This window comes from Uranotaenia lowii, chromosome 2 (genome assembly GCF_029784155.1).
Source record: "Uranotaenia lowii strain MFRU-FL chromosome 2, ASM2978415v1, whole genome shotgun sequence".
NCBI classification, from domain to species: Eukaryota; Metazoa; Arthropoda; class Insecta; order Diptera; family Culicidae; genus Uranotaenia; species Uranotaenia lowii.
Window position 1 is genome coordinate 237088236 of NC_073692.1, and position 17472 is coordinate 237105707.

Sequence of the window (17472 nt, forward strand, 5' to 3'; positions counted from 1 at the left end):
GAAAAGAAAATATGAAAAAGGAAGAAAGTAAAGCCTTAAAACTTATCAACCAATGGAACTATTTTTGATATGAGAGGATTTTTGGAAACGAAAAAAATGGGTATAATTATTAAAGATCACGACCTCTATTCAGCAGGGGGTGAAGGGAGAACAGGGGAGGGGGGCTCTCCGATTAGTTTTTTACCATAAATCAGAAAATATTAAGCAAAAACAACCAAATTTTATAAGTTAGATTGTTTGCGTACGGTTAATTTGAGACCCCCCTAATAATCAGATCTTTAACACAAATTTATAGAGTAAGATTCAGAATATAAGTTTAAGTTATTTTTGTGTTGCAATTTGAAACTCCAGCTGCAGCTCTCATTTTATAGTGGTTGCTTATGAATTATGTTATAATTTGATTTAAAACAATGCCAATAAAACAATAAAAATTTTAATAATTTTTGAAAATATCATTTGATTTTGAAAGGTGTAGCAAAGCACACCGGGTCAGCTAGTTTAGAATATTTTGTGAAACCTAATAGGGAACTTTCCGCTGCCCAAAACTTTATCAAAAATGAGTTTCATGCGGCATCAACACTTGTTGCATATTACGATTGAATTTGATTTGGGAAATATTGGTCACTTAAAGACAAAAAGAAAAATTATAAAGTTAGACTACCAATTGAAGTCATACGTTTCTTAAACGCCTATTGGAAAACTGACCACTCCGATGGAGAATTTTACTACAATTTTAGTTTTTAACTATAAACGCAATGCAACAATTGAAGGCCAAAAGTCTTTTTTTCACTTCTGAGAACGACCATGATCTGTTAATATATTTAACATGATAGAAACTTCTGAAAATTAAAGCAAATTGCAAATCACATGATGTCGTACCTACATATGGTCGGGGTTCGACCGAAACTAAACGCCATGAACTTGATTTCGAGATAATTGGGTTCAAAGTTCACATCTCTACTAATCGGTACCATTTCATAGGATATCTAATTTAATTATTTTATCAACGAATTTAGATTTTTTAAGGTCATACTGATTGATTAATGGTACCCAGTTTAGAAGAAAATTGGATTTTAATAACGATATGTTTGTTCTCAGTTCCCTCTGGTCGATCCAAAATATTAAAATATCTGCCATGCTTAAGGTTGCCAGATTGCCCGGTTTTATCCGGGTTTGCTCGGATTTTTTAGTTACAGGCCGGCCCAGCCCGTTTGCCCGAATTTCATCAAAAAATGCCCGGATTTTTTCACTTTATTTGGCAAAACTAAACAAAAAAAAACAACAACAAACACCTCCAAAACGAAATTTTTCGAGCAAAGTTTTTAAAAAAAATTTCATGAAAGGTGTTTTGGAAGCCAAAATACGGTTCAAAATGATGAATTTTTTTTTCATGTTTTTTTCTTGATTTTTGTTGATTAATTTCTGAGTTTTGACAAAATTTGCCCGGATATTGCCATGCTATATCATTTGAATGGGCAATTTGTTCTAAACTTAGGAGTACTAATAGGCGCTTTATAGGCAGCGGCAGCACCCAACGAATGATGCCCGAAAAATTGCATTTTTCATTGAGCCAGAGTGAACCGTGCCATACAAATTTCCCACTGTACAAATGAGAAGAATTTTAGATTTCAATTTACCAGTTGTGTTTTAAACAATGGTAAGCAATATAAATTTGCTTTTCAGGGTAAAAATCCAACCAATCAGTTAGCAGATATGGAAGATAAAATTCAAAGGACACAGTTCGGTCTGGCTGAACGAAATCCGAACGAAGGCTGACAATCCGCAAAATGAAGTTTTTGGCCACGAGAGCGTAATTTATAATTAAAATAATCAGTTTTCAGTTCTTACCAAGCCGAAGAACAGTTTTGAATCGGAAAACCAAAAAAAATCGGATTATTCCGTACAAAACGAATTTTGAGTAAAACGTGCATTTTATTTTTCTCTTTGAGGTGGCTCTTAGGCGCAACGCATTTTTGCCATTTCCACTGCCTGCAACACATGATTTTTTCAATAAAATCTTTAAAAATTGGAAAAAAGCCGTGATTTTTATAGAGTAAGTAGCTTAACATGTTTTGCATCCGCTGCAATAGATAACTCAATTTTATTATTTGGCGTTTAGCTCGGTCTGGTCGAATCCCGACCTTATATAGTTTAAGCATTTTTTATTGTTTTCTTCTATCTGAGCAAATAAAAAAAAATTTCTATATAACTTTTTCAAATTTGTCATTCCATTAAAATTCAACTAAACTATTTTAGAAGCTCAGAATTTAAAGCAAACACAATATTTAGGTAATACCATTTTGTCATCAAAATTTAGGCATATGAGGGAAATTCGTGACAAAAAAAAACGTTGCCCCTACGTGTCATAAACAGCAAATTCAAAGTCAACACTGTAAGTAACTCAACAAACGATATTTGGTATCATTCATGAGTTTGGTGAACCGACTATTATCAAAATTGAGGCTTTTTTTTGTTGCAAAAACACTGCCACTGAGTGGAAAACTTTTGAAAGTTTAAAAGCACATCGATTAGGAAAAGGATAAGGAAAAGTTATAAGTTTTGAATGAAATGAGCTTGAGGAAGGGGGGGGGGGCGATAAATCCCCCCTCCCCATAGGACCACGCATGGTGACTTAACATATAGAAAATCGCTCAATTTAAAAATTTCAGAAAAATATTTATAGCTTGTTTCATTTTATAATACCTATACTTTAGGCTTCCAACTAAAGTAGAAAAAACTCCCCAAGTCTTGAATACCGTAAAATAGGTTGAACAGAGACGAATGGAGGAAAATTGTTTGTAATACAATCTTCTTATTTTTTCACGTTTCAGGACCTATACATTTCTTGAACAGTTCCGCAAAAGCAATAGTGAATTCAACTTTGACACAAATAAAAAAGGCATTTGTAACATACAAAATTGCCAAATTCATATCATGTCAAGTGTGGGCTGGAATCTTTGCAAATAGTTACATGATTAGCCTGCAAGTTTCAACATGGTTTTGATGAAAATAGCATGGCAATTGATTAAAGCTTCTCCACATGGTGACACGTTTCTACAAAACATTTTTTGTTACGTGATATATAAATTTATACAATATTATTACAGTTTTTTATTTTTTCATACTCATATTTATTACACAAAAGTTATTCTGATTTGTATTTTCATGTTAAGTTCGCCGATTTTTTAATTTGTGCATTTTTTTTTGTCTTCCTTAGTAAAATAAACCGTAACTTTATCATACCTTTTCGAGCCTAGGAATAACCGATAAATAGATTTAATCGCTTATTCGATGTCACTTTTCTCGGTTATTATGAGCTGATAAAGCCAGCTTGATTTATAACTGCATTCAATGTACAATGTATGATAAAAAATCAGCATCAGGATTTCACCGAAGTCTGTTGCATTAGTAGGTATAAAATGAATACTGTCACTGAGCGTAGCTCATTCAGTGCGGGTTAGTTTTGACTGAAAGTTATGTGATCAGAATGCAGTTATCGGATATTGAACTCCTGAGACAGAATGGAGTCTAACAGATGATTTTAAAATGCTTAAAACAACTTTTAAACAAAAGTATCGACAGTTGATGCACTTTTTGTGCTTCGATCCTAAACGTTTGGTGAGAGTGATTGTGCTTAGTATTTGCAGTGTTATAGTAATTTTTCAGGTATTTTTCGAATAAATGATAATCGAAAATTCGTTGGATTGAAAAAATTCCCTAACTAGTTGACAGAATGCTTTCAAAAATTAATTCACCCGCCGGTGAGCACCCATTCACGGTTCGATCTCAACGAGTCAATGCTGTATCCGGCGGTAACATTTTGCCGAAACCCATCCTACAAGCAAGATGTCCTGGAACGTTACAACCTCTCGTATCATCCAAAATATACGAGTAACTTTAATAAGTTTAATTTTGAGGAAAACACACTGGAGCAGCTTTTTACCGAGGCCACATTCAACGAGTCGGAATTTTTTGTGCAGTTCGGTTTGGAGGGAAATCCTGAGAGTAAAAAACCAATAGTTAGTATTGTGTCAGCATTGTGATGAAACTATACTATGTTTGCAGATGTAGAAGTCACCAGTGGAATACACCTGGATATGGGAAGATGCTTCACGTTGAATCCACTGGTCACAACAAATCATTCCTGGAAGGATGCTGGGTATTCGGTTATGCTGAAGCATGACACGAGAGAAAAGTACTACTATCTGGGCCAGGATACCCCGGGGTGGCATGTGTTTATACACGATAAATCAGAAGGATTTGCAGGTGAGTCGCTCGGATGCCAAACGATCAAACTTTTGTGCGATTCTGGAACATCGATTTGTTTCAGTTTGACAAAGTTGTGCTGTTGCATACCCGTCGGGCTGATTCTAACCAAACAAACGCTTCGCTCTGATTCTTCTACAGAGAATCGCATGCAAACATCCGGACGGATTGAGTATCTCTATATGGAAGTTGATGAAGAAGTGGAGGTAAAATTAACAACCCAGCACTTTTACATGCTTCCGACGGACGACAACCTTTGCACTACCGAGGTGGAAATGAGCTCCACTAGGGTAATTGTATTCAATGATTAACACCTCATCAATCAATTGTTTGTTATGAAATGTGAAATCTACTTTTAAAGCTATAATTCAGAAGTTTTTGGTTAAGTTCATTAGATTGACTTGAGCGGGGTGAAAGCGTGGGTGAAAGATTTGACTGAAATAATAAAATATCTGAAATTTTGAGTAAGCTATCCATTTAGCCGGATGCAAACTGTATGATTATCTATAGATCTATAGCTATAGCTGAGGTCTGTGGCCCGCTTAAAGTATTTAGAGATACTCTGGTGGATACAAATTTATGTGTGGCAACGTTGCATATTATACACTGTTATTTTTTAAACACAACTGTCAAAAGTACGGAAGTAAGTTCGGGATCGGAAGTCCGGACTTCCGAAGTAAAATTTAGTGCTGGCGCTATAATATAGCATTCATCAATCATTCAATACACTCCCACAATAGGAGATAATAACCAAACAGTAGCGCCACATAATGCTTCATAGTAGAGTTTAGAACATTTGGAAAGCTTTTGAGAACAGGCATACAAATAAAGGGAATAAGTTCCTCATGTTGTGCTCCTCATGTTATTGGACAAAATTTTGTTATGAGAAGGCACTTGCAAGACAAGCCGGAAAAACATTCAATTTTGTACAAAAATTTACGAGAAATTTGTCCAACAGCTCGCTCATAACATAAGAGCAGACATTTCAGAAATGTATTTTTCATAAACGGAAAACGACACTTGAATAATTTTATAAAAAATCTAAATAATTTTATATCTTCTTCCAGTACAATAAATAACTCAAACACTCCGTTGATTCCATGAAAAAAAATCTTATTTTTTTTCTTATTAAAATAGACTGAGTCTATTTGGAGTGAATTCCTCAAACCCTGGGATCTTAAAAGCTTGATATGGGTTCGAAATTCATCCACGATTTTTTGCAGAATTTTTAAGTAACGTTTACATGAGTAAATTTGAACTTTTAAGTTTGTATGGGAGAATTGAATATTTTGTACTGAAAAATCAACGTCATTTTCGTTTCCTCTGTGGAATCGAGCCTGCAAATGGTTGTTGTGCCAATTTATAAATTCTTTAAAGTAAATTTTCTTATAAGACAAAAAAGTTATTGTTAGAATGCTTTCAATAACAGGACTTTCAAAATTCAGCTTACAAATATCTTCAACATTTATTTTAAATGTATTTTTTGTGAAAATATCACTTTTTTATTGAAGAACTACTAAAATACTTAGGTGTATTTTCAATGGCAAGAAAATCGCCAGTTTTTGAAACTCAATACTATGCGGGTACTTACCAATTTTTTTTTTCATAAAATATATGAAATACAAACCTAAAAATTCTACTTACTTTATTTTAGAGATCTCTTAAGGAAAAAGCCATGGTAAAATAAGTTAAATTCATTGAAAATGTTCATCTTTCTGTTTACATTTTTTCCTAATTTCAAAACGCCAAAGATTCATCTGGCATCCCGAATTATTCTTCAGGCTAAAAGAAAAATCTTGGCTAAATGGATCAAATTCTCACGAGAATAGACTCTCAGTGCAACATGAATTCATGTGTGTTGAATTTCTCCAATTGATACGGTTCTGGAACTCTTTGAATCTAAAAATAGGTAATATAGTAAATCGTGTTCTCGTTCGTAACCATAAACATGATTTTGCATATTGTCGGCATTTTTTAAGTTTTTCTTCTGCCATTACCATCCTGCTTCATGAAAATTTATTTTGAGTCGTTTATTGGCATGTTAACGACATTAACCTCTAAAACCCAACCTAGCGTAAAGACGGAATTTACTTAAATCGCCATAAGGCAAAAGCCAATAATCATTTTAAATAACTTTTTGCACAGAATGTTTCAAAACAATGTAGGGGAGAGGCGGGCTATATGCGCATATTAAGGAAAGCACTAATTTTCTCCCATTTTCCAATAGATAGGCGTCTGCAACTATATACACACTAGCTGATCCCATACGAACTCCGTTTCGCATTCAACTTTTAAAATGTCATGAACAGTTTGTATAAAAGTCGATTGTCAAGCATTTACCAGATGCACTTCCTAATTCATTGTTAATTAATAATTGCAAAAATATTGGACGATCACTTTTTCTGTCGCCTGCTAATAAATTTGAAATCATGAATCAATTTACCTTGCCAAAAAAACCCCGTGTATAAATTTCGACTCGATCGTTGCATAACAACGCAATTATTGCCACAAAGTTAACCCTTCATTTCATGATTTTTTATTTTTCGCTAAAAATCATTTTTAACAGTTGGAAATGATGAGTACATCAAGAAAAAAAATTAAAATAAAATACGATTTTTGATTTTTTTCATACATTAATTGTTGCAAATTTGTTACTTTATGAAACGAAGGGTTAAACCCCTTTCGATGGCCTCTTATACAATCTTTGATATTCGAAATTGATTGCCCTTCTCTCAAAACTCCCGTGTGCAAATTTTCAACGCAATCTAGTGCATAATAACGTCAATATTGTTAAAAACAGTGAAAAAATAATTAATATAGACGACCTCTTTCGTCGACCCCTGGCAAAACATTTGACATCTGAAATCGATTGCCCGTCCCCGAAAACTACTGTGTGCAAATTTTCATCCCAATCCGATGTCAAATAACGACGATATTGCATAAATATTGAAAAATTAATATGGACGACCCCCTTCGCCGGCCTCTTACACTGAATTTAATAGCTGAAATCCATTGATCGTCCCTCAAAACTCTCGTGTACCAATTTTCATCTGAATCCGATGTATAATAACGACAATATCGCATTAACAGTGAAAAGTTAATATGGACGACCCCTTTGGCCGACCCCTGTTTGTAATGTGGATAAGTGAAATCAATTGTTTGTCCCTAGTAACTCCAATGTGCAAATTTTCATCCCAATCCGATGTATAAAAACGTCAATATCACTAAGTTACTGAAAATTTAATATGGACGACCCCTTTTGCCGGCCCCTCAAACTGAATATGATACCTCAAATCGATTGCACGTCACTCAAAACTATCGTGTACCAATTTTCATCTGAATCATATGTATGGGAGAGTGGGGAATCATAGGCCACTTTTTTTTTGTTGTTGCATAACTTCTTTATTATAAAAGATAAAATGAATATAAGAAATGGAATGGTTTTCTACATTTTCAAAGTATCATAAGGTATTTTAATAAAATTTTTAATAAGATATTTTTCCCTAATTCTGACTGTTTGAAAAAAAGCAATAATTTTTGGATTTTGAAAAATGGTGGGGAATCGTGGGCCACCAAATCCAAATTGACCAAATAACATGCAAAGTTTATGAGTTGACCCAAAACTGTGATTTCCTAATTCATTTCGTTATTTTAAAGCAATTTCAGATGGTGGAATAAAAAAAGAGAGCTTTGTATGATCGCATATATTCTAAAACCTGGCTCGCGAACGTTTTGACAAAATTTCTGATATAAGATGGACAAAATAATTTTCATAACTCTTCATTTGGCATAAGAAAATTTTACAGATAGGAAAAACGTATTTTAAGTTCTGCATGTGTATAAATACATAAAAATATAGGTGATTCAAGATGTGTGGCCCACGATTCCCCACAAGCTATGATTTGCAAATTGGTTGCGTTTGTGTGACTTATTGATGTTTTATCAAAAATTCCTTTTCCACGTGAAAGATTATGACAAAACTAAGATCATAAGCGTATGAGCATTTTTTTTATGCACTTTAGGTTCCCCATCGATGAAATAAGCGGGTGTTTTTTTAATTATATAAGTAAATTTTTCTAACTTTTTTAAGCTTGATAAATAAAAGAAGGATACGATGCATATTTCAGTCAACAACGTATAGGAATATATGCTCACGCAAAGCGACATCGATGACAGTTGGTTTGAGATTTTTATCTCAACACACATCTGAGATATTAAAAGTGGCCCACGTTTCCCCTTGGCCCACGATACCCCACTCTCCTCTATAATAACGTCAATATCGCAAAAACAGTGAACAGTTTATATGGACGACCCCTTTGGCTGACCCCTTACACAAAATTTAACACCTGAAATCGATTGCTCGTCTTTCAAAACACTCATGTGCAAATTTTCATCACGATCCGACGAAAAGTAACGTAAATATCGCGAAAACAATATTTGTCTTCTATGGACGACCCCCTTCAAAAGGGGTCATCCGAAAATATAAAAACATTTTTCATCTGAAATCATCCTAATGAGCATCCATGCCAAATTTCAGCTCTCTAGCTCTTAAGACGGCTGAGTCTATAGAGGACAAACAAACAAACATACAGAAATTGCTTTTTATAGGGTAACGGACCAATTGAGACTGTTGGCCAGCAACTCCCGGATATTTTTAGCTCAGTCGCAGAAGACCCTTTGACTAATCTCAGGGTCGGCCTACGGCTGGGTAATCGGAGGGGAACGCGGACAAAATTTACGGAACAAACTGTGGGCTTTCTACAATCAAACAATCAACAAATTAAAACTTGGGACGAAAAATTTCTTTTATTACAAAGAAACGAGGAACTACTTTAAAACTTTGGTTTAATGATCTTGACTTTATTAACCTCTCTACTGTGTGGTGTGGGTGTGTAGGGTGTGGGTTGGACGGTGGTCGATGACCGTTGCGGTACGTACCGGATGCTCGATGACTCTGCGTTGGTGAGCGCTCACTAGTTACCTTTTCCCGGGGTTGGGTCCGACAATGGCGGATTGTCGATGGCGGATCACGAACGGGAATGTGTTACGTGACCAATTTGCCAAAATGGTGGCAGCTCGTCTGACGTGACGAACGGTAAGGATTACGGCGTCTTCCTTCGTTGACGGGAATCAGCGGACCACGGCAAGACCGTATTGGCCGCGCTGAGAAGGGCTCTCCTTTGTAGTTAGAGACTTCGAGAAACTCGAAGTCCCGAGAGATGAGCCTCCTTTGCGGTTATGGTCCTTCCTGAACCAGAGGCCGAAGTCCTTTACGGTAAGACGTAGACTACCGTCAGGTAGTCTAGGCCGAAACGTACGACGGGATTCCTCAACACAAAACAGGATGGCACAAGAACAAAACACACAGGTTTTCCAAATTTCTTGGCTGTTGGGGAACACACCTGACTCGCACGAACGCCGGAAGAAAAAAGCCCAGAGTCAAAGACCCTTTTTGGCGCGATACTTCACTCCTCTCCTCCACCTTCTCCTTTCAAAAATCTTTTAGGCGAGTTATTGCACCTTGCATGCAACCTACATGCATTCGACCTTGCAACCAGTCTTGGTTGCAGACTTGTTGACGAAGATGCCACACGCCCAACTTAAAACTAACAATTATTGTATTTGTTAAAACCTATCTTCTAAACATTTATTTAAAATTTGTCTAATCCTAACTAAATTAACAAATAGAAAAACAACAGTTCGAAACAACAATTAAAACAAAATGGAAAAATTACCTAAGGACTTTGTAACGACGGTTACACAATTTTGGACCGCTTTGGGAAGTGGCTATACTATTTTTTGAATTGAAAAAGTACATGTTACAATTTTTGACTGCTTTATCCGTTCATTACAACGATCAAGACTTTTTCTATCAAAACATGTCGTCGTTTGTTGCAATATAACAAGATTTTAGCCTAAAAATTCATTTTTTCGATCATTACTCTGGTCGTTATTTTGGACCACCAGGATTCTATTTTGGACCACCCTTTGGACCTATTTTGGACCACCCTTAAACTAAATCAAAATTTTGCTATATTTACGACAGCGATTGATGCGCAGTTATGCGAATAATGCAGCAATTCTTTTCCTTTGTCATTCTTATAGATAAGTTTGATTCATTCACGTTAATTTGTTCCTGAACTAACTTTCTTAAACTTTTCCCCAGCCTCTATTTAGATACACTTGTTTGTTGAAACTGTTACAAAAATTATACTCGTTACATATTTGCCGATTTATTGTTGGTTTTTCCTCGGTTTTCCCCTCCCCCGGGGTTTATATTTCGTCTCTTCTACCTAACCAAGTATATTTTTCTTCTCGTAAATCATCGGTTGTAATCGAATGGTTGTAACTTTTTTAGACTATGAACTGTCAATAATTTATTATGAAGCATAAAAAATCATGACTTAATTAAAAAATCGTGCATGTTCACCTTTTCATGTTTTTAAGCTTCTTTAAGCAGTTGCTTTTGACAAATGCTTATCAAACAGTTGCGATTAATGTGGATTGTAAGATCAACAAGGTTCAAAGTTCTGAAAGTAACAATCATTGGCTTAGGCTTATGTCATTTGAAATAACCCCGTTTAAAGGCGGGTTTGGTCCTTAGCTAGTTATTTGTATAAAATAATATCAAAATTCCAAACTTAATTTTAAGTAAGCGTTTAAAATAGTGTTCAAAATTCTTTTCATATCGTTGTTCAACGTCTTATTACATTCATGAACATTTGACATCAAGTATAATACCCAGGTTATGTTGAGTGGTCCAAAATAAGTCCTTAAGGAATTTAGTAGGACCTATTTTCGACATGGGTAAATTTGGTATCAAAACAAGTTTTTTTGGTTCTTCAAGTTTGCAAACTAGTTTTCAAGTGTTTTTTCATAGCTTTGAACATGTTTGTAGTTGTTAAATTCATCACAGCTAGGCAGAAAACTTATTGAAAGTTGACTTCAATAATGGCACGTCCTCCTGAAATGGGCTTGATTCGGCTCAACTGTGAAAATTCAAAACTTCATTTTCAATTTTCTCTCCCTTATCATCTTATTTAAATTGAATGTTAGACACGATTAGAATCATAAGAAGTAGCTTTAACTATATTTGTTAAAAAAAATCATGATTAAAATGTTTTATGAGGGAAATATTGGAAAAAAGCTGAAAGGTGGTCCAAAATATGTACCCGGTCCAAAATAAGTCCGTTACCCTATATATCTATAGATTAGCGGACATCTGTTCTATAGGGTAACGGACCTATTTTGGATCGCTTTGGGAAGTAGATATGCTATTTTCTGAAATAAAAAAGCACATGTTACAATTTTCGACTGCTTTATCCGTTCATAACGAAGACCAATGCTTTTTCTATCGAAACATATCGTCGTTTGTTGCAATGTAACGAGTTTTAAGCCTAAAAACTCGTTTCTTCGATCATCTGTTCTGGTCGGTATTTTGAACCACTAGGTTTCTATTTTGGACCACCCTCTGGACCTATTTTGGACCACCCTTAAACTAAATAAGTTATTTTTCTAAACTTTGACAGCGATTGATGTGCAATTGATTGTGCAATGATTCATTTAATCTTTTCCTTTCTTATCCTTGTAGTCAAGTTTTGTTTGTTCACATTAATTCATTCCTGAACTAACTTTCTTCAATTTTTTACCACCCTCTGTTTTGGTACACTTGTTTGTTGAATATTTGCTACTACAACTAGGTATCTGTTTTTTTCTACTACTATGTTTATGCTTCTTATGCTTTGAAACAGTAATTTTCGATAAGAATAGAGTAAAATAGTGTGTGTTGTTATATAGTGTGTTTCAAATGTTTCGAAATTTCCGACAGCACAGTGCAATCTGCGACGAAATTTGTTCTGCAGTGTTGAATACTGACTAGTTTGCTTATCTTTAGGATCAATTTTTATGACCAATGATAAAATCTGTGTTACTTGGGAAGTTAAGACATCATCAACTCCGCGACATCAATTGATGCATTTTGATTTGAAAATCCTTAGTGGGTTTGGTTTGGCTTCAGTTCTGTAGATTCAAAAAAGATAAAAATGTGGGAGAATTATGCGATCTTTTTAACCATCCTAAAGCCAGATTTTTTTCGCTGGAAAATTTGCAAAGTTCATTAACTTTGAAATAACTTTTCTCTTCCAAAAAACTATCGTTGGTGTAAATTCTTCAACAGTTTTTAAAATTGCATAACTACTGAAAAACAAGCTTTTAGTACTTTTTCGCTAGTAATTTTTACTAATAATACAGAAATAGTTTTGAACCACATTAATCTCAAAGCTTTAGTTGAATATATCATTTGTTAAAAATTTTCTACTATTAATTGGTTGTAACTAGAGATGTACCGAATAGTGGTATTCGGCGAACGGCCGAATACCGAATATTGACCTTCTCAACTATTCGGCCAAACGAATATTAGGCCGAATATTCGGTCGAATATTCTATTGAGTTTGCCCCTCATGTTTTTTAGTCGGTTATTCTCAACCAGATGATATTATCGGTTGATATATTACATTTTTTTAAATTGGGGTCATTGTTGTTGTTGTACGTTTATTTAAATAGGGTTTTTAGCCTTAAACTTTTACCCTCAGTAGGGGTTTTCCTGATTTCTAAAATATCATCAACAACTGAAAAGACATCAGATGACTAATCGCTTGTAGGGCGTTTATCACCAAAGAGATTGCGTTCCTATGAAATCTGGGATAAAACATGTTGAAACAGGTGCCAAGCTATTTGAAATTGCTTCTCTGATATTGCATTAGATGAAGGTCGAATTTTAACAAGGTATCTTTAAAATAGTTGTTGAAAAGATAAATGATCTTTAACCTTAAGCATACCATACTTTCAACCACACGTATCCACATGATCGGGCATTCAGGACAATTTTTGAAAAAAAAAATCAAAAAAGTTCAAAATTAATGTATATTTTAATTTTTTTGAAAAATCGTTATTGAACACAAAATCTAAAAATTTTTAAAGAGGAATTTCAGTTTCTTATTTGATTTAGCAAACAATCTGAATAAACTCGAGCAAAACTCGGGAAGTTGTTAACAATAAACAAAAAACCGTTAAGCCGAATATTCGGCTCACCGAATAGTTGAGCTAAGTATTCGGCCGAATAGGCCGAATATCTACTATAGACTTGTAAATTTTTCGGATAATTTATGATAATTTATCAAACATCCAAATGTAATGTTGAAAACGCTACACAATCATTAAAAACGGGATGTCCAGATTTGACTTATCTGGATTCTTTACTGGATTTATGGGCTAGCCTGAATATATCCAGAAAATCTTGAATAAACTATAATCAAAGTATGAAACGATACCGTTCAGCATTCTCCTGAAAGATCTAAAGTGAAAGATACGCGGATACACCATAGATGGTTTGATGAAACCATAAGTAATGCCAATAATAAGGCGATTGAAAAATTGTGTGTATTTTTTTTTCATATCGCCGTACAACGATTTATTACGTTCATGAACATTTAACAGTAAGTTTTATACTCAGGTTATGTTAGGTGGTCCAAAATAAGTCCCTAAGGCAGGCGTGTCAAACTCGTTTAGGTGTGCGGGCCGCATAAAAAAATTTCTATGACGTAGAGGGCCGCAGTTAGAAAACATAACATATTATTTTCGCGGAGATTATTTAGATACAATACAATGGAAAATAGTTATAAGTAAACTTGAAATGAAATTTTGCTTAAATTTTTATTAAAGCTTTTAATGTTTAACATTCTTATAATATAATGCATTATATCTATTGTCCTGATGCTTGACATCTTTTCTGAGATACTAGTTTATTAATATCAGGATGAAGTTTATTTGTCACTGACACTTTCATTATTGATGATAAATTTGTATCAGATATTCTCGAACAATGAGGAGTTTTTTTAGCTTTCATTTTGGAAAAAAAATGCTCACATAGATAGGCACTTGCAAACATTGCAAGAATTCTGGCAACAAATTTTCGTAACTCAACGTAGCGTTCAGGTCAATAGCTGTAAAATTTTGGTTTAATTAAAAGCGAAATACATTGAAGTGGCTGTTTGTTGTTGTTTGTTTGTTTGTTTTATTTTAGAGGCTTGCTGGGTAAGGCTGTTTCAATGTATTTCGCTTTTAATAAAGAGTCGCACTGCAGCTCTATCAACTCTAGTTGCAAATTATCAGCAGCATTTTCAGTACCAAAATGGAGATACAAACAACGAAAATTCTTGCTCGTTTAAATTAAAGTCACGAAAACGGCTCATGAATGCATCTAGAATCGATTCTAGGTGAAGTACGTATTTATCAAATGATGAAGCCTCATTTGATCTTTTCAGTTCTTGACACGTAGAGAAGTGCACAAGGTTTTCTTTGGAAATTTGGTTGACCCATAACTTCGCTTGAAAGTTTTTTACATCATCACAAGCAGTTATGATTATTTTTTTCTTTTCTTTGAAGTTTTAAGTTGAAATCTTGCAGGTGGCCAGTGAGATCAGCTTATTCTGCGACTCGAGTTACGTGGCTTACGAAATTTCATATAGTTTTGCTGGCTTAAATAGCCTCTCTAGCCTCGAAATTTTCATTCGGATGAGTCTTAGTCTTCCGAACTCATCGATACACAATTCTTTTCTGAAGCATATTCGCGAGCCAGGCAGGACGAAGAAGTGAAATTTCGTGAATCACGTCACTCGGGTCGCAGAATAAGCGCTAATAATTATTAGAGACCCATCCCCATAGAAAGGGGAGATTGGAAGAGAAGAATTGGAAAGGAAATTTTCCACATAACTAATAACTAATCAACCAAATTTTGCATGAGATAGTATGAGAGTACGGAAAAGGTTTCGATGCATATTTGGAACCCCTTCCTCTTTCCAGTGGAGTGATAGAAAGAGGGGAGGGGTTCGATAAACAATTTTGTGTACAAATTTGACATTGGAGGATATAAGGGTACGAGAAATGTTTTCACGAGGAAGGAAATGAGAAGGGGGAGGGGCATTCATTTAGAGAACAAATCGAGCTTATGGAAACAAATTTGGCTTGGGAGAGTATTAGGGTACGATAAATGTTTCTATGAATCTTTTGTAACTATCCTCCCTTCTTTCAGTGGAGAGATCTGAAGAGGGAGGAGGCATCTTCACAACTAATTCTTCACTTTCAGTTGGAAGCAGAACAATCTTTTTTCATTGATTCACATTGATTTCACACTCTCAATTTCTACTTTCAATGAAGTTTCTTGTTCAACTGAAAATAACAGTTGCCAATCTAATGCAGTGCAGCGAACTGTGCCACTGGAGCCGGGTCATCGATCGAGTGGGCTGTTCTGGGCCCTGGATGCCCGAAGCCGACGTAGAACCCTGCGATACGGCCAACGAGACGAAGCAGCTGATGAAACACTACAAACTGCTACAGGACATGGATAGTTCGGTTTGCGGATGCCAGCAGCCCTGTTCCTCGACCATCTTCACCGCCTACATCATGAACCGGAAACACTTCGAGCTGGACATCCCGGCGGCACAGATTTGGCTGTACTACACGTCCAAATTGGTTACGGTGAGTTTTATTCTGGTTTCGAAAAAGAAATCATTGACTAAACTTTTGTCGATTTCAGATAGTCGAAGAATTTCACAGTTACGATCTGGCTCAGTTTGTTGCCGATTTAGGTGGATCGCTTGGTTTCCTTCTTGGTTTATCCGTTCTGGGGTTGATTGGTTTGATGGAGAAAATAGTTGAGCTGGTTTTCATACGTCGTATTCTGGCTGAAAGAAAACGAAAGGAGAATGAAAAGTCTCATAAGTCGAGCTGTGAGGGTAGTGAAGACGGTGGCAAAGATGAGGGTAAACCTGATAGCATCAGTCAAACATTTAGTTCTGGAGGTACAGACACAACGCTGGCCGTTGGAAGTGTTAAATATTAAACATTTGAGGTATAAATCGTATCATTCAACAACTTAGCTACTTGGATGTCGTTAAACATGTGAAAAAAAACTGTAGAAAATAACTGCTTGGAACCTAGAAAAATGCTTAAATAAACGTGTTACTCAAACAATTGATATACAAAAAAATTATAGGTATTGTTTTTGGCCATACACTGCCAGTGCAAACTTTAAATTTTCAAAACTTTCCGTTTGATTTTCCATAAAAATCAAAGTTTATTGCTAGTAAAAGTAAACCTTTTATTTGGGTAAGGTGAAGAACAAATGTTTTTGGTAATAAATAATACGAAACATATATTTTTTCTGACTACGCCAATGTGATGTCCCATCATCACCAACCTTGAACCTTTTGATGCAAAAGTCGTTTGATTAACTGTGGACATACATTTTTTTAAAAGCCATTGAAGTTGAAAATGTTGCATGATGACCCTGTTGGATTGATTGCATACATTTAAATTAGTCAAAAAAATATGTAGGTAGTATAAATTGAAGGGACAATTTAGGTTGAACATGGACTAGGGTTACCATATCCCGCAATGTCAAAAAGACGACTAAAAGATGCCTTTTTGAATACAGAATATATAACTAAGTTCTTGTAAGTTGTGTTTCTTTCATAATTCTTAATTAAGATCTCGAATACAAACTAGAAGAAATAAGTTCCTTTTTTTAAACCTTTCAACTAAAAAAGAGTACATCTCGTAAAATTGCATGGAAAGAAGAGTACACCCTTCTCTCGATCGAGTACGTGTACTCTTAAAAGAGTACTTATATTATCCCTAACATGAACTAGCAACCAAGATTTTTTTTTGTGAATTATCAAACATTCAACCATTCTCGGTTGAACAATTGCCACGAATGTTCGCATTCTTTGGTTCTGCTTATCTACACTTTTAATAACATTACTAGAAAGTCAGATAGATGATGAAAACGACCACTCATTCAGAAAACACCAAACCGGTAACCTTTTGAAGAAAACTCGAGAATATTCCGTATGATTTTGATAACTTGAAGGAAAATAAGCCATGGAACTGGAATAGTTACTAACAAGAACTACCTATCGTATTCGTCAGTTCATTAGCTAACAAAACCATTTTATGAAAAGTTTTGCAAGTTTCACTCTGCATATCCTTATCTATTCCATTTAATTATAGTAAATTTGGAAACGTTCACTTGAGCTTATGTGTAGTTTCAATGAACTTGTTGCTCTCGAAATTAAAGTTTCATGAAGACTGAAAATGATAAATTAATTTCCATTAAATTTCATTTTCAAATCGCAAAAGCAAGTCCGA

At 34.9% G+C, this 17472-nt stretch overlaps 1 protein-coding gene across 1 annotated transcript; it reads left to right on the forward strand.

Moving 5' to 3' along the window:
• Positions 1-3491: 3491 nt before the first annotated feature.
• On the forward strand, positions 3492-16246 carry LOC129744959 (uncharacterized). Its single transcript, XM_055737780.1, has 6 exons — positions 3492-3666; positions 3726-4005; positions 4066-4266; positions 4408-4556; positions 15523-15801; positions 15860-16246. Exons 1-6 carry the CDS (start codon positions 3547-3549, stop codon positions 16163-16165), a joined length of 1335 nt encoding a protein of 444 aa, XP_055593755.1. The 5' UTR covers positions 3492-3546; the 3' UTR covers positions 16166-16246.
• The last annotated feature ends 1226 nt before the right edge of the window (positions 16247-17472 follow it).